General features: G+C 33.2%; 1 protein-coding gene across 4 annotated transcripts in view; it reads left to right on the top strand.

The window, feature by feature from the left end:
• TLK2 (tousled like kinase 2) overlaps positions 1-19,113 on the top strand; it is a 161,685-nt gene that overhangs the window by 72,015 nt on the left and 70,557 nt on the right. For all 4 annotated transcript variants that reach the window (XM_007482528.2, XM_007482527.2, XM_001368520.4 and 1 more), the window contains one exon: positions 1,846-1,982. In XM_007482528.2, coding sequence (XP_007482590.1) covers positions 1,846-1,982 — 137 coding nt within the window. The remainder of the gene's footprint in view (positions 1-1,845; positions 1,983-19,113) is intronic.

Raw genomic sequence — 19,113 nt, forward strand, 5'->3', positions numbered from 1 at the left:
ACTACTATGATTGAATTTTTTTAAAAAAGAGATTCTAATCAGGCATTTTACTTGTATTTTCATTGTTTACGTTTTGGCATATATATGCTTTCCCTCCTAGATATCTCTAATGATAATGAATTTTTTTTGAAGTTCCAGATCAAGCTTTTAGCATATACTCTCTTCTTTTAGCTGTCACCATCATATACTGATTACTATATCATCAGAAGCTTTTGCTAGCTACTGTTTTCCATGTGGCATAAGGAATATTTTCTGTATATGCTAATATGTAAAAAAGGGGGGGGGGCTAGCATTCTAATGGAGAGAAGGAATGAGTATCTGATGTCTTCAAAGCATATTAAGGAAGTCAACTAAGAAAAATAGATAATCTGGAGGTATGATTTTGTTCTAAGATTTTTAAGAGAGGAAAAAGAAGGGAGGGTAAAAGCTGGACCCTAGTTAGGAAAGGAAGGGGAGGAGGTGAACTTGCTATTTATCATAATTGTGGTGCATGAGGAGGATACAAACATGGAGTGAGGGTTTGGGTAGGCCTCAAATAAATCTTCAGTCTTAACTGAAATGGACAAAAGAAGGCTGAGCATACTTGTTACTCAAACACTTACAATTTGTTGTAAAAATATATCAAACCCAACTAGTGGAAGTTGATAAGGAGAAGGAAGAGAATAGTCATAAGCAAAATAAGCTTCCTGATCCTGAAGAGGCTATTGAAGGGAGAGAAAAAAGCAATGAAAAGCATAGTGCAGTATCAGTTGAGAAATGAGCAAACAGATTGTGATTTATTAATATAGTGGTATATTAATATGTCTTAGGAAATGTCAAAAGAGAATTTCAAAGAATTGATTGAGTATCAAGTGAGAAAAATCAGGAAAAATATTTTTATGAGGATAGCAAGACTGTAAAGAAAGACAACTTAGAATGACTTTTGATTACTATCTCTAGAGAATCTATGATGAAATGGGTTACCCATTTCCTGACAGAGAGGTACAGAAAGAGATATAAATTTTTTATGTGACCACTGTATGGTGAATTTGTTTTCCAAATTTTTTACAAGACCTTCTTTCCTCCCTTTATTTTTAGTGAGGGTGGGGAGAAAGACAGGACATTAGCAAAAATGATGCCAAAAAAAAGAGAGCTGTTAATTTTTTTTAACTGCATAGAAGAGAACAGAAGGAAATTCAGAAGGAAGAACAAACAGTACAGTTTGAAAGTAACTTGAAACAGTCACTTCTGTAAAAAAAAATAGTATGAGATTCATAGTTTTGTTTCCTAAAATCTTTTCTTAATGTTTGTATAGAAATTCTTTAAAAAATTTTTTTTTAATTCAAAGTTAAAAAAAAAAGATTCCAAGGAGTAGATAATAAAATCTTCTACCTCAAAAAGGCAATATGCTATATTTATTGCCAATTCAATCATTGGATATTTTTGTGTGTATATTTTGCTTTGTGACAAGGGAAAGTTTGAAAAGGCCAATTTAAAGACAAAAGAAATCAATAAAATACCTTTTTAAGGAAGGGGGGGGAAGGATTAGATATGATACAACATTATAAAAGAAGAATTGACTCCTGCCTACCCATCCAGGAAATCAAATTATCTAAAACATTTCATTGTGCTAAGAAACTGGGTTTTAGTGTATATCTTATTACTATAGTATTGTTTGTACTATTCTTGTTAAGGGCTTACTAATAGTGACTATTTGAGGTATTAAACAGGTTTTTAGATGGGCGGGTTTTCCTGCTTTACCTTTGTAAACACCAGAAATTCTTATGTTTATAATAATGAGTGAAAGATTACAATTCCATATCATGTTTCCTGTTTTTTCATTCCCATTTTATCTTGTTTTTTAAGTCAAAGCAAGAGAAGATGGCGTGCAGGGATAAGAGTATGCAGGACCGCCTGAGACTAGGCCACTTCACTACTGTCCGACATGGAGCCTCTTTCACTGAACAATGGACAGATGGTTATGCTTTCCAGAATCTTATTAAGTAAGTTTCTTTTCCTGAATTTATAGATAAAAAATTTCAGATCTGTTAATCAACATCTTGGATTCTTTGATTTATTAGCATTTAATTTAAAAAGTCTTTAAAAATACTTTTTATGCCCATTGACCTTTCATCTAATTTTTGGTCACTATAGGCAAAAAGAGAATATAGAGAAATTAGGTTCAGAGAAGAGTACTTCACACAGAATATCAAAGGAAAAATAATAGGAAAAGTTTTATTTTTTTTTAAATTATAACTGTTAAGTCTAAACAGAAGAAGCTTGGTGGCACAAGGCTTTATTGTTGTTTTCAAATTTATTGAGATTTTTTACAAGAGGCATCCTGAAGTGTAAACAAGAGTAAGTAGGTTGAAATTAAAATAGGGACTTAGACATAAGGAAGAATTTCTTTACTATTAAGGTAGAAAATAGGATGAGGTGTGGAAGGATATTAGTAATCTCAGTCCCTATAGCTTTGTAAGTTTGCAGTTAATAATAAATTGGGGGATTATTATCAGCTCCATCTCTACCTGCCTTTACCAGTATTTCTAACTTGCATTTTGAATGATACTGTACTGAAGCTATAGGTATTGTCTGCAGAGAACAAACAAGATCTAGGCTCTGTTTTTGTTTTTGCTTTTTAAAAGGAAAATGGAGCCAGTATTTCAAGTATTTTGAATTTTTGGAACCTTCAGAATTGTTCCTTAGACCAATGGTACTCAAAATATTTTGTCTGGCCTATTTAAATGCAAAGGAACTTTATCAAGTGCCTACCTAACATCATGTCACTAAAAGAACCTTCCACAACAAACAATACACTAACATTTTATTGAAAAATTTTTAATTAAAATATTTTGGTTTATTTTGTTGTTACAACACTTATATTTATACATTTACTCCTACTACATGAGAGGTATATTGTCATAAAGTAAAACTAATAATAGTGACCTTCTTTGAAAGCACATGAAATATTTCATATTTTTATCAACTCTCCTTAGTTTTAAAATGAACAAAAATCTCTCTTTCTCCAACCCCACATTCTTCCTTAGTTCTCTGGATCACTGAATGGGCATTATATTGATCTATAGTTCTTACAGCTTTCAAAATTATTTGCTTTTACAGTGTTATTGTTGTATGAATAGTTCTCCTAATTTCATTATTCATTAGTTTATTAACATTCTAAGAATTATTGATATTTATGATATCAGTTATCTTAGAAATTATTCTTTTGGTTTTGCTCACTTCACTGCATCAGTTCATCACTTTATTTTTTAAATGTTTCTGAGCAATTAAAAATGTTATAAAATTTAATTTTCTTTCTAATTGCAAATAAAAATAATTTTGCATCTCAAATTCTTTCCCTCCATCCTTGAGACAGTAAACAATATGATATAGATTTTACATGTGAAATTATGTAAAACATTTTCCCATATTAGTTCTTTTATGGAAGAAAACTTTAAAAAAGGAAGAAGAAAAAAAGTGAAATATAGTATGCATTTGTCTGAATTCTGACTCCATCACTTCCTTCTCTGGAGATAGATGTTATTTTTAATTTGGGATTGTCTTGGATCATTGTTTTGCTAAGAATAGCTAAGTCATTCACAGTTTATTATATAGTATTCCTATTACTGTGTATGATCTGGTTCTGCTCATTTCACTTTGCATCAGTTCATATAAATCATTCCAGGTTTTTCTAGAATCCTCCTGATTATCATTTCTTATAGCACAGTCATGTTCCATTACAATTATATACTACAACTTATTTAGTTATTCATCAATTGATAGATATCCTCTCACTTTCAATTTTTTGCCACTACAAAAAGGATTGCTGTAAATATTTTTGTAAATATAGGTCCTTTAAAAAAATATCTCTTTGGGACAGACCTATTAATGATATCGCTGAGTCAAAATGTATGCGCGGTTTTGTAGTCTTTTGGGGCATGGTTTTGTATTGCTCTTGTAAAAGTTAAAATTTAGGGAAAACTGATAGAGGTAGAAATTAGTTTCTTTCTGCAAGGAGTATTATATTTTTAGAGGTTTATTTAAGATTAAGAACTTAAGAATATACAAGTAAGAAAAGCACGTGCTAGGTGGGCCACGAGGCCCACCCAAATTTCACTGACATCATGAGATGCGTCTGTTTGCCAGCGGAGACAGGAAGAGAAGAGGAATAATAGTCTTTACAGCCAGGTTAAATACCCCATCTCGCTCTGCCCAGGCGAGGTTACAAGGCATTCTGGGAAGTGAGCAAGGACTCCTGGGGATTGAAGTCCTGGATTCAAGTCTCCATTTTTTATACTCTTCAGAATAGTTCATAACTCCCTGAACAGGGTATGTCTCATTTTACCCACATCCCTTCCAGTATTTGTCGTTTACCTTTTCTATCATAATAACCACTATGATAGATGTGAGATATTAACTCAGAATTGTTTTGGTTTGTATTTCTCTTAATATTATTTAGAAGGAACAAGTAGATGGCTCTGTGGATAGAGAGCTAAACCTGAAATCAGGAGGACTTGAGTTCAAATTTGGCCTCAGCCACTTCTTAGTTCTGTGACCCTGAGCAAGTCACTTAACCCCAGTTATCTAGTTCTTACCACTCTTCTACCTCAGAATCAATACTTATTGGGGACAGGTGGGTAGCTCAGTGGATTGAGAGCTAGGCCTAGAGATGGGAGGTCCTAGGTTCAAATCTGGCCTCAGACACTTGCAAGCTGTGTGACCTTGGGCAAGTCACTTAACCCCCATTGCGTAGTCCTTACCACTCTTCTGCATTGGAGCCAATACACAGTATTGACTCCAAGATGGAAGGTAAGGGTTAAAAAAAAAGGAATCAATACTTATTATTGATTCTAAGACAAAAGCTCTTAATTTAAAAAAAATTAGTGTTTTTTTAATAGGATATAGTTTTGCTTTTTTTCATCTGAAATCTGCCTATTCATATCTTTTGACTATTAATCTATTGGGAATGACATATAGTCATATAAATTTTACTCATTTCTTTATATATTTGAGAAATGAGACTTCTATTACAAAAACTTATACATTATTTCCACAATTTTGATTTATATGTTACTCGACATCCTATTTTTCCCTTTTTATCCTATTCGTTCCTTTAGCTTTGTCTATCCTTAAAAGTGGTTTGCTTCTGACAACTTCCTCCCCCAATCTGTGCTCCCTTATATCAGCAAACTTCCCAACTCCTTTTGTGTACCCTTCCTTTCTTACTTTGTTGTATGATAAGATAGATATCTATACTCAACTGAGGATGTGTTTTTTCTCTCTGAGCCAATTTTTTTTTAACCCTTACCTTCTGTCTTAGAACCAATACTATTTGTATTGGTTCTAAGACAGAAGAGTGGTAAGGGCTAGGCAATGGGGGTTAAGTGACTCACCCAGGGTCACACAGCTAGGAAGTGGCTTTGGCCAGATTTGAACCCAGGACTTCCGATCTCTGGGCCTGGCTCTTAATACACTGAACCACCTAGGTACCCCCAACTCTGAGCCAATTCTGATGAGAGCAAGATTCAAGTCTCCTTTCCCATCTTATACTCCACTTCAGTATCATATCTCTTTTATGTGAAATAATTACCTTATTCTTCCTCTCTTCTTTCCACTTCTTCTAGTGCATGCCTTTTTCTTACTCCTTAATTTAATTTTTGGATATCATTCCATCACATTCAATTCACATCTCTGCCCTCTGTCAATTTATACTCCTAACTGCCTAATAATTATAAGTATCATCTTTCCATGTAGGAGTTTAAACAGTTTATTGAATTTCCTATGATTTCTCTTTCCTGTTTACCTTTTTATTATACTTCTTTTAGTCTTATATTTGAATGTCAAATTTTCTATTCAGCTCAGGTCTTTTCATTAGGAATGCTTGCAAGTAGGCAGGCAGCTGGGTAGCTCTGTGGATTGAGAGCCAGGCCTAGAGATGGGAGGTCCTAGGTTCAAATTTGGCCTTAGACAATTCTTCAGACACTTAGACTTTGGGCAAGTCACTTAACCCCCATTGCCTAGCTCTTACCCCTCTTCTGCCTTGGAACCAATACACAGTATTGATTCTAAGATGGAATGTAAAGGTTTAAAAAAAAAAGGAATTCTTGCAAGTCCTATTTCTTTGGATATCCATTTTTTCCCTTGAAAGATTAATTACACTCAGTTTTTGTGAGTATGTTATTCTTGGTTATAATCCTAATTCCTTTGCCTTCCAGTCTTTCTAATATAAAAGCTGCTAAATCTTGTGTTATCCTCATTGTGGCTCCATGATATTTGACTTGTTTGTCACTGGCTGTTTGCAGCATTTTTTCCTTGACTTAGGAGTTCTGGAATTTGGCTATACTATTCCTGGGAATTTTCATTTGGGGATCTTTTTCAGGAGGTGATCAATGGATTCTTTCAGTTTCTGTTTTACCCTCTAGTCCTAGAATATCAAGGCAGTTTTCTTTGATAATTTCTTGAAGATGATATCTAGGCTCTTTTTTTTTTTAACCTTTACCTTCTGTCTTAGAATCAATACTGTATATTGGTTCCAAGGCAGAAGAATGATAAGGGCTAGGCAATGGAGGTTAAGTGATTTGCTCAGGGTCACACAGCTAGGATGTGTTTGAGCCCAAATTTGAACCTAGAACCTCCCTCTCTTGGCCTGGCTCTTAGCCTGCTGAGCCACTAGCACCCTCCTTGCCCCTACCTCCCCCCCCCCCTTTTTTTTTTCATGGCTTTCAGGTAATCCAGTAAATATTAGATTATCTCTTCTGGATCTGTTTTCCCAGCAAGTTGTTTTTACAGTGAGATATTTCTCTCTTTTTTTAAATTTTGTTTTATTGTTTCTTGATATCTCATGGAATCATTAGCTTCTGTTTTATGTTATTATAATTTTTAATGAATTATTTTCTTCAGTGAGCTTTTGTACCTTCTTTTCTGTTGGACCAATTTTACTTTTTAGAAAGTTCTTTTCTTCACAGAATTTTTGCGCTTTCTTTTCTATGTGGCCAAGTCTGCTTTTTAAAGACTTTTGATTTTCATTGAATTTATGTATTTTTTTTCTCATTCATCCAGTTCTACTTTTTAAAGTAGTTTTCTTCAGTAGATTTTTGTGCCTCCTTTGCCACTTTGCCTATTCTGCTTTTTTAAGGTGTTATTAAAATTTTTTTTGCATGTGATTTCTTTATTTAGCTGAGGACTCCCCCTCCCCCCTTTTATTCTTCTGCTGCACCTAATTGATTTATAAAATCCTTTTTGAGCTCTTTCAGGAATTCTTTTTTGATCTTGAGATCAATTCACATTTTTTTGAGACTTTGGTGTAGCAGTTTTGGATTCATTGTCTAATGAGGTTTTTTTTTTGTTGCAGTAATAACTTGCTTTGTTTTTGTTGTTGTTGATCACTCATTTTCCCAGCCTTTCTCTTGACTTTTAACTTAAAATATTATTAAAGTTGGTCTCTCTTTCTGTGGTAATTGGACCACTGTACCAAGATTCATATTTTTTTATGCAACTGCTTTCAGAACTAGTTCTGGAGATCTATTAAGTTTTCAGTCATTCCAAAGTAATCTAATCTAAGGAGAAATGTGTTTACTACTCTCCTGGCCTGTGCTCTAGTTTGTTAGAAATCACAAGTATTTGTTTCTGGTTTAGAACTGTAAACAGAGTTCTGTACTCATTGCCATGTAATCTCCTAAACAATTGTCAGGACTCCTCTCTGTGAGCTGTGAGTAAGGAGCAGTTGCTGCTGATTCAGTCACTCCCAAAAGTTTTGACTAATTTGCCAGGGCCTCTTGGTGTGCTACTACTATTCCACCCTGGTACAACAGACATTTTCTGCTACCTTCTGTTTCCCTGAGCTGGAAAATTGTTTCACCCCATCTTTTTGTGTCTGCTGTTCCAGAATTCTTTTTGAAGCATTATTTTAAAAATTTGTTTGGATGGGGAATTTGAGAGAGATCTGGTGGATTCCTGCCTTTCCTCCACCCTTTTCAGAATTGCTTTACTTTGAATTTCTCTAATTAGTAGTGTTTTAGAGCAGTTTTCCCTATGGCTAGAGATAGGCAGATTTTTTTTTCTTGAGAATTGCCTGTTCATAGCCTTAAACTGTCAATCAGTTGGGATAATGGTTCTTGTTCTTAAAAAATTTTGAATCAGTCCCTTATATATTTTATAAATGAGACTTTTCTTAGAGAGCCTTTCTATAGTGATTTTGATCCAGTTTTTTCCCTTTTATTCTTAACTTTATTAAATTTGTACAAAACCTTTTAACTTTAAAATCAAAATTAACTATTATATCTTCTGTGATCCCCTTGAAACCTTATTTGGTCATGAAATTTTTTTCCTATCCCTAGATCTAATGGATATTTTTTTCCACATTTTTCTCTAATTTGTTTATGATGCAACCTTTTATATCTAGGTCCTGTATCTATTTAGAATTTATCTTTGTATAAACTGTGAAATATTCATTTAAATCTAATTCATTTCATATTGTCTTCCTGAATTTCCACATAGTTTTCATCAACTGGCAAGTTCTTGTTAAATAATTCTTATCCCTTATAGCTAAGATATTTGTTTGTATTGGATATTTTATATTTACTTTTATATGTTACATACCTGATCTTTTCTACTGATCAATCACTATTTTTAACCAGTAGTTAGCAGCTCCTGGTTTTATTTATTAAGACAGTGTTTTTTTTGTTGTTTGTTTTCATTTTTCTTAGCTTTGTTAATCTTTAGGTTTGTACTTGAGTGCTTAAAGTTTTTTAATTTTTAAAAATCATTTTAGTTGCAATCACAAATCATTATTCTGTTCTTTTGGTTTGTTTTCTTTCTTTAATAAAGGTTTTTACATGTAAATTTTTCCCTTATAATTACTTTGGCTATATTCCCCAAATTTTGGAATGTTGTCTCAATTGTCCTTGTTTTAAATCAACTTATTTTTTATTTCTTTGATTTCTTTTTCTTTGACCCAAGTATTCTTTAGGATTTGCTATTTATATTTAGTCTACAGTTGATTTTTTAAATGTCTGTAATTATAGAAGACTTTTGTTATTTTTTTTAATTAAACTTTATTTATTTAGGTTAAATTTATTCCTGTTCCCTTACCTTACCTTCCATTGAGAAAGCAAGAAAATCATACCCTCTGTAACACACACACACACACACACACACACACACACACACACACACACACACACACACAGTCATGTAAAACAATTTTTGCATTTGAGATGTCTAAAATAAATGCTTGAATCCCATTTTGAATCCATCATTTCTCTATCAGGAGTTGGGCAGCATGTTCTTTCAGAAAACCTAAAGAATTACGCTTGATCATTGTTGGCCAGAGTTCACAAGCCTGCCTGCCTGCCTGCCTACCACCCTCCCTCCCTTCCTCCTTTTCTTTCTTCTTCCCTTCCTCCCTCCTTCCCTCCCTCCCTTCCTTCCTTCTATCTTTTGCTGTTTCTGTTCTAAAATGTTTCTGATTGTGGTTCTTCATTATTTGAATTCTTTCTTTATGCCTCTTATAGTATTTTTCTTTTGTTAGGATGTTCTAGAGTTTGGTAATGTCTTTGTTGGGAATTTTAATTTTGGGATTTCGGGAAGTAAACAATGAATTCTTTTTATTTTATATTATCCTCTTTTTCTAATATTTCTTGGCAGTTTTCTTTAATTACTTTTTGAAATATGATATCTAGGTTCTTTATTTGGATATGGGTTTCAGGCAATTTTATGATTAATTTTTATCAAGATTTGAATTTTGGTTCTTTATTAGAATTATCAACAAAACAATATAACATATAAAATTGATATAACTATATTAGTAAGGGTAGAAATTTGTTTTCCAGTTCAATTGTTGATATTAGAAACTTACATTTCTTTTAGTTTCTTGTTCTTTTTAGTTTATTTTAAGAATTCTTATTATCTTCTGGAGTCACTGATTTATATTAGGTCCATTATGGATTTTGTTTTGGTATAAATAACTCTTGTTAAAAGATTGGGTGTCCTCTCCCCCCCCCCCCCCCCCCCCCAATTCTCCTTGTTGCTGATTTTTAAAATATCTTTTAAACTCTAGCATCATTTCTTTGGATAGATCTAATCATCTTCGTGGGAAAGCTGTTTTTGAAATTTTGATTACAAATGTTTTTGAGTTAATCATTCCTTGGTCTTGCCTGCCATCATAAAAGTCCTTGATTCGTTGATTGATTCATTATTGTTTATTTTTGTCCTCAAGCCTCAGCCATTAAATGCTTCTTACTCTGGGGATCAAAAGTCGAGGACTTCCTTTGTCTGTGTGGTGTTTAGGTCATTTCCTTTACTACATACACCTGCTAGTCTTCTGTAATCCTGCCTTAGTTGAAGCCCTTGACTTTGTAGTAATAGAGCAGGGAAGAAGAAACTTTTTCTTTAATACTTAGTTAAATCCAAGGAAGTAAGAGACCTAGATTATGCCTTTTCCTTAGTGTCTGAAATGTTTGTTTCATTATAGTTCCTCAGAATTTCTTCCTGCTCAGCCAGTTGAAAACCTATTAAAAAATTCACTAGTTAGTCTAAGCTGAAATTATCTTCTCCCTAGTGCTTAGGACTTTTAAAAATTTAAAGTCCCTCAGTTTCACCTCAGGTCTTTTTAGGACTCTGAGTACTTTAGTCTTTCACTTTTACTTTCTTCCCATAGGGCAGTGATGAAGAACCTTTTAGAGACAGAGTGTGGACCCCCTACCCTCACCCTCCACCCCCATGCCAGGCATGCCCCACTCTTCCTTTACTCCAATGGGAAAAAGTGCTCCCATTGAGCTGCTGGGTGGAGGGGTTAGTGAAGTGAGCTCCCTTCCAGCTATGATCTCTGTAAGCCTACTTTACCATTTGTATGGTCCTATTAGGTTCCTGGGAAGAGGGACAGGTGATGTGAAAAAATGTTCTTGGGTACAGTGGAGAGGGGGAGGGGGGCAATTCCACTCTATGCTCTTTGCCTTTCTAATAATGTGCTGGGGGGGGGGGTGAGGGAGGGAGACCGTGTGTACTCAAAGAGTGCTTTGCATGCCATCTTTGGTACCCATGCCATAGATACGCCATCACTGCAAGAGAGTTTTTGTTTTTTTTTTTAACCTATTGAGGTCTGAAAACCTTTACCTTTGTCCCTACTGTTGAAGGGGTGAGGTGTTTAGTCATTAAAATTTTTAACAATAGAGCTGAGCTCTTCTGCTCTGCTTTATTGGTATGGCATTTGAATTCTAAATTATATTACTTTTGAAGTTAGATCTCTTAAAGATATAGGAAATTGTTAATTTATACCATTAACCTAGGTTTTCATCATTATTACCTTAGAACTGTTATTTCATAAAGACAACCAAATCTATCCAAACTCTTCTAGTTGTAGTTCAATTTCACTTCAACAATCCAGTTAGAATTATTCTTTTAAAAATAGATTTTTGTTGATAAATTTTGTTTTTATGTTACTTAATATTTCTTTGTTTCCCCTACTACCATCAGCACCTCTTGAAGCTGTTACCTTATAAAGAAATAAATATATATTTTTTAATTATGAAGAAGAAAGTATTTCAGCAAAACTGATCAGCACTTTGAACACATATGACACGTAAAGGGTTTTGTGCTGGTAGATCCCTATATCTTATAAATACTAGGGGGAATTATCTTATACCTCTTCTTTCGGGTTAAGCTTATTCTATAAAATGTTTAAATATGCAGTTTCAATTGCTTTATTTTTCTTTTCATTTGCATTAATATAGTCATATATATTTTTTCCTAGCTCTGACTTTTTCATTGGGGGAAAAAATTTACAGATTTATAAACAAATTCTTTTAAAAATGTAAATGAATTCTAGTGTTAATAATTGTTTAAAAAATAGGGTGGGGGAGAAGCGACCTATCACTACTTAAATCAGGATAATATGGCCTTATGATCTAAACTAGAGAGAAATAAAGGAGTGTGGGGAAGTTGTACACCAGTATATAAATATTAATTTATTATAATTTATTAATATAAATATATTAATGTAAACAGATTGAATAAAATATTAACAAAGAGACTATAGCAGCATATCAAAAAACTGCTATGATGAGATTGGATTTATGCCAGTATTTCAGGGTTGGTTCTTTATTGGAACTATAAACATAGAAGGATATAACAAATATAAAGATGATATAAATATGTGAGTAAATGTAGTCAAAGCTTTTGATAAATAAAAAGCTTAGGAGTGAATGGATTTATCCTTGATATTTAAACCAATGAGCCAGCAATATCTGCCATGAAGGAACTCTAGAAAAGAGGTAAAGGAAGGATATCCAATTATTTTATATAATTTTAGAAATGTTATCTATAGAAATAAGACAAAATGAAAGAAGCATGGAAAAAGAAGAAATAAAATTATCAAATTTTGTGAATGTTACAATGATATGTTTAAATACTCCAAGAGGTTCAATTAAAAATTAATTCAAATAGTTGCAGTAAAGTGGCAATAGATAAGATAAACTCCCCAAATCATCAGCCTTTCTATACATCATCACCCAAACCAGCAGGATGAAGTAGGAAAAAGAAAATCCATTCACAATAACCACATAATACCTAAACTCTCAGGAACCTATTAAGTTGTCCTATTAAGACATATAAATACAAGAATTCAATTAATCATCATTTATTATGCACTAATTGTATGCCAGGAACAGCCTAAGTGCCAAGGACACATAACAATATAAAACTAGTCCCTTTGCTGGAGGAACTTCTATTCTAATAGGGGGACAGAATTATATAAATAGGCACATTAGCATCTGCTGGGACTTGAAAGTTTCAACTACAGTTGAAAGTGATATTTGATCCCAGTGTTGTGGTAAACCAAGGATTCTAAATGCAATTAAGGAGGGCCAGCCAATGCAGAGGAATGGAAGCAAGTCATGGAATGTTATTTGTGAGCAACAGAAAGTAAGCCACTGTGGCTGCTGAAATATAGAGTTCAAGGAGGGAAGTTATATGACAGAAGAATTGGAAGATAAAAACAGGCAAGGTTATAAAGAACTTTAAATGCCAAACAGTTTATAAATTGATGCCAAAGGTAATAGAGAATCACCAGAGCATATTAAGTAGTGAGGTTGCTAGACCAGCCCTGCACTTCAGGAAAATCATTTTGTCAGTTCTGAGGAAGATAGACTGAAATGAAGTGAGACTTAAAGAGAGACCATTTAGAAGATTTATAATAATCCATATGATTTAAGCCTTAATTTAGTATGATGGCTATGTGAATAGACATAAGGGCATGTATCCAACATAGATGAAAGTAAAAACAAACACAATTTAATGGGTTTAGATATGTGGAATGAATAATAAAGAGGAGAAAAAATATGATGTTGAAGTTGTGAATCTAGCTGGAAGGATAGTGATACCCTCAATAATAATAGGCAATTTGAGAGGATGGGTGGATTTGGGACAGAAGATAATGAGTTTTGGACATGTTGTGTTTGAGATGTCTCTGTGACAGGTAGAGTGACATATCTAATAGATGGTAATGTAGGACCAAAGTCCAGGGAAGAGATGACTGAATACAGAGAGAAAAGGGAAATGGGTCCAAGATAGAGCCTTGTGGTGGGTGGAGTAATTTATGCTAAAACCACAATGGGGAATAAACCAGAGCCACCTCCCCACCCCCAATGTCAGCAAAGGGTCCCCTGTAATCTCCTTCTGACCAGTTTTTTAATCCCTTTACTGTTCTAATCTACTTTACTGTGGGCTGAGACCTCTGGAAGCCATGCTGTGGATGCCCAAGAACTGCTGCTGACTATTTGGGCACAGTCTTGTGTTGCTCTGGTCTTCACTTATACCCCAGTAAGACAGTAAGACTTTTCCTGTCAACTTTCTAAGTTGTCATGGGCTGGAAAATAGTTTGTTTCACTTCCATCTTGGTTCAGTCACTTCAGAATTCATTTTGAGGCATTATTTTAAAGTACTTTGGATGGTGATTTGGAAGAGTTTGGGCCTTTGCTTTACTATCTTGGCTCCACCTCCAAAAATAGAAGTTCTTCAAAAATCAAACAAATTATACCACAACATAAATAAAACTAGGAACTGTTCTTTTTCTTTAGGAAGGAAGCTAATAAAAATAAACACAGTTTTAGTTTTTGCTCTGATTAAAGAAGAAAATATTTAAGTGTCAAATTTTAAAATGGAAAAGGAACATTCACAAGTGAAGAGGAAATTTAAAAATATTATAAACTAATTTTTTTCAAACTATGCCAACTTCAATGTAGTGAATGAAAATTCAGAAAAATATAAAATTTCCATGTTAACAAGGATATATAATGGAAAATTTAAATAATTCAGCCCCTCTCTTTAGTAAGGCCTGCCAATAGATAATATTCTGTTAACCTTTAGGAGTCCAACATCACCAACATGGTGAGATTAAACACTGAGGGTTTTTCATCTATAGCTTTATATAAATATAGATTGATACTAATTTTCAGAAAAATTTTGTGGTCATTTTAGTACCATTACTAGTACTATTGGTACTAACCACTGTTTTCACAATTTACTTTGAAAAAGTTAAATGGTGATTTATTGGATTTATTTTTAATACTTGATACTTTACTAAAGTTTTAAATATTTTGAATGAATTTTTATTAACATTCTAGGGTTCTTTATATTTCATGGTGTATGAGGGGAGCCTTCTCCCAGGATTACCTCTACAGAGGGTGGGTCACAGGGCAGTGACCCAAGCATCTGAGCAGGAAGCACCTGAGCAGGAAAGAATCTGGTTATTGATAATGGATAAAAGAGGGAGTTCCAGGAATTAGGCTCTCTCTGTTCTCACTGGGATGGTGAAAGAAAAGTGGCTGAGAGCCATGTGGAGAGCAAATAAATCATGTGGCTAGTTTAGAATTTTTCTAGCTAGATTTTTCTCTGTCTGCCTTCTCTTTCAAGTAAATATTAATAAACCCTATGGTAATTAAGGACTGGAGTTTAATTTAGTTATTATAATGGTTTCATCATGCCAGTTTCATCATGCCAGTTTCAGAAAAGTGATAATTTATTTCTTCTTTGCCTGTGCTTACTCCTTCAATTTCCTGTCTTTTATGTAGTAGTAAAGATATTGTTGTCTTACTTCTGACCTTATTTGAAGGTCTTCTAGTTTCTTTAACACAGATACTGCTCACTTTTGACATTGTATATTGCAGATGATACAATGGATTCTATTCCTCTATTTCTTGTTTACTATTTTTTTAAACATAAGATGATTTTGTATTTTCTCAAGCTATACATATTCAAACAATGATATAATTTGAAAAAAACAGTTTCTGTTATTTGACATGTGGTATATTGTTCATAGATTTCCTTCTAGTGAATGAACCTTGCACTTATAAGTCCAGCCTGGCTATTTCTTAAATATATCATTATAACCTCTTTCCTCACATCTAAAAAATATTTTGATATCAATATTAATAAGAAAAACATTGCTCTGTAATTTTGCTTTTTTCATTTATCTTTTTCTGATGTAGGTTTCTCTTCCTGGTTATTTCAATTCTCTTCATTAAATGGATTTTTAATATTTTTATAAGTATTTGTCCATTTCATATGTTTTCTTGTTTTGGCATAAAATCAGATGAAATACTTTATGAAAATTTCTTTTATTCCACTTTAACCATTATCAATTATTTCTACCACTTTGGTTTCCTTTTAAAAAAAATATCATCTAATGACTCTTATTGTATTAATTCTTTTCAAGGAACCAGGTTCCAGTTTTATTCACCAGTTAAGCTTTATTTTTTATTTTGTTCATGTCCTTTGATTCCCAAGAACTTTAGTTTTGTACATAGGGTTTTGTTTTGTCTTGTTTTCTTTTGTTTTCAAAAAAGCTTTTTTTACTTTTAAAGTTGGACACAGAATTTATTTTATCTGTCTTCATCCCATCCCCCCTTTCTTGTTGTTTATTGAAGTAATCAGAGATAAACATTTTCCCCCTACAGAATGTTTTGACTACGTTGCAAAGTTTTGGTACATAGTGCCAGTATTGTCATTTTCTTCAATGAAATTATTGTGTCTTATGATTTTTTTCTTTGATCCTTAGATTCTTTTAGAATAAATTATTTAGTTTCAAATTAATTTTTTTCTTCAGTGGTCTTTAATTATGTGGAACTTATGATCATTGAAAGATTTATTTAATATTTCTGCATTTGTTCATGAGTTTTTTAGTACTTTTTAGCACATAGTCAATATTTGTAAAGATGCTTTGTATTGCCAAGAAACATGTATACCTTTTTTTCCCTATTCATGAATCATTTTTGATCTATCATTTCTAAGTTTTCTAAAATAATTTTCTGGTCCTTGAATTCTTTCTTTAAAAAACCATTTGTCTAATTCTTAAAAGAATTCAGTTTAGGGGGCAGCTGGGTGGCTCAGTGGATTGAGAGCCAGGCCTAGAGATGGGAGGTCCCGGGTTCAAATGTGCCTTCCGACACTTCCTAAGTGTGTGAACCTGGGCAAATCACTTAACACCCATTGCCTAGCCCTTACTGCTCTTCTGCCTTGGAGCCAATACACAGTATTGACTCCAAGACGGAAGGTAAGGGTTTAAAAAAAAAAAAGAATACCATTTCCGTCCCTTAGCAAATACAGTTTTACTCTATTTCTTCCTGTAATTCAGTTAGTTTTTCCTCTAAGTACTTAGGTGCGTGCCTTATAGTAAAAAAATAATAGGCATAGTGGGCGTCCTTTATTCCATTGGGAAAGTTTATAGTGTATCTGCACATCATAAGATGCCATGCAATTTGGTGCAAGTATTGATATTCAGTATTTATGGATCTTTTGAGCAAAATTTAATTATATTTCCCTGCTAATATCTTTTAGCCATGTCAGTTTTTACTACTGCTGTACCCATATCATTGTAATTCTCTGCTTTTTCTGTATTTGCTTGAGGCATAATAAATTCTGCTCAAGCTCTTCATTTTAATTCAGTGTAAATATTTTAAGAACTGATCTTTTAAAAAATAAATACAATATTGGATTCTGCTTTCTAACCTATTCTACCTTCCATTTCATAGCTGAATTCATCCCTTTCATATTTACATGTATGTTTGATAATTATGTTTTTTCTTTGTCATATCCTCTCTTGAAAGTATTTTTTACTACTACTCTTTTTGTTAAACATTGCCTAAATTTCTCTTTGTATCTGCCTTTCAAAAAGTCATCTCTAATAACAAGGATTTTATGACTGCCTTATAAAATCTATCAGTAAGAATATTTGACATTGTATGCTGTGTCCCAAAACTAATCTATCTCCTCCTTCTCTCTACATTTGTAAAAGAGTAGTTGGAAATGTCTTCTTATGCTTCTCCCTTGGGAACACACTTGTTTCTTTGTAATTTGGCAATGTTCTTTTTTTTTTTAGTTCTTTCCATTTATATTGTTGTAGACTTTTATATTGTTTCTTGTCTCTGCTTGTTTCTCTTCTCATCAGTTCATATAAGATTTATCATGGTTTTGTTTTGTTTTTTTACATTTATCTTATTCATTTTCTTAAAGCCTAATAATATTGTTACATTTCTTTGGTACAGTTTATATATTCTTTCCCTAATTAATGGACATCTGCTTTGTTTCCCATCTTTTGCTACCACAATAGTACCAATGTAAATATTTTGGCACACATAGAACCTTTCTTTTTGTCAGTGACCTTCTTGGAGTATAATAGTAATAGTAACTAGCATTTACTTAGCACTTTCACGTTTGTAAAAGACTTTTTACATATGTTATTTCATATTATCCTCACAACAACCTATGATGTAAATAGGTGCTACTATTCACTCTGTTTTACAGCTAAGGAAACTGAGGCTGGGGGAGATTTAAATGACTTAAAGCTCAGGATCTCACAGTTAATGTTTGAGGCAGGATTTGAATTAAAGTTTTCCCTATGACTCCTATGACTCAAAGTTTTTTGTCTACTATAACATGTAACTGCTTAGTAGAAGTTTAATAATAGTAGAATTGCTACAAAGTATAGGCATTGAGGGACCTTTAAAGATATCATAAAAGTATCTATCTATAAGCAAATGCTATTATCATATGCAGTGGTGAGTCACTTGAATATTTCCCAACAAATATAATTGCAAAGCAAGGCTATATACACTCCTTGATATTATTTAATATAGTTTCAGAGATGTTATAAAATGAAATAAATTAAGTATGAAGCAGAGAGGAGATATGGAATTTATCACTATTTGCTGATAACTTGATAATTTATTTAGAAAAATTTATATAAGGAATTAATAAAGATCTTTTCTGGTTACAGCTTATAGCTCTTTTCCTTCTAAGTATTGTTATAGTCCTTGTGTCCAAGTGATTCTTTTCTCTGAAACTCCACTGGGATTTCTCCCTTATTCTGGATTTACCTTTTGTGAGAGTCAGTCCATAATATAGCCTCATTATATTTGACATTTTCTTCTATCTGGTCAAATTTCCAGACTGCTTCAGGATAAGGACTATATGCTTAGGTCAGACTCTCTTCCTTATACTTTTGAATGATGCCATAGAATTGGTTTTTTACATCCTTATCTTCTTTCTTAGAATCAATATATAGTATTTGTTCCAAAGCCAAAGAACTATAAGGCCTAGGAAATTGGGGTTAAGTGACTTGCCCAGGATCACAACACTAGGAATGTCAGAGGCTAGATTTGAACCCAAGCTTCCTTTCTCTAGGCTTAGCTGTCTATCCACTGAGCCATCTAGCTGTTGTCCCTGCCCCATCTCCCCATTCTCTTCCCCCCCTCCCACACCCACCCCCGAATTCTTGAATGTGGGCTCATTTTCTTTGGGGCTTAGGTTAGGCTTTGTCTTTATATCTTTTTTTTGTCTCCTTCCCTTCTACAATGCAAAATGTAGAGTTTGTTCTGTCCCTTCCTAAAACCCTGACAAGGTCCAATCAGATGTCTTTGTTTCTAGTATTAAGTTAACTATAGACAGTGACTTCAGCCAAATATATAAAATTTTTAAAAAGCCACATACATCAACAAATAGCATTTCTATATAATAAAAAACAACTTTGAAAAGGCAATAATAAAAAAAGGAAATTCCTTTCAAAAGAAATACACAAATTTTCAACTATTTGGACATCAGTCCAAATAAGGTGTTCAAGGCATGGGCTTGCTGAACCTTTTT

Source organism: Monodelphis domestica, chromosome 2, assembly GCF_027887165.1.
Source record: "Monodelphis domestica isolate mMonDom1 chromosome 2, mMonDom1.pri, whole genome shotgun sequence".
Taxonomy (NCBI): domain Eukaryota; kingdom Metazoa; phylum Chordata; class Mammalia; order Didelphimorphia; family Didelphidae; genus Monodelphis; species Monodelphis domestica.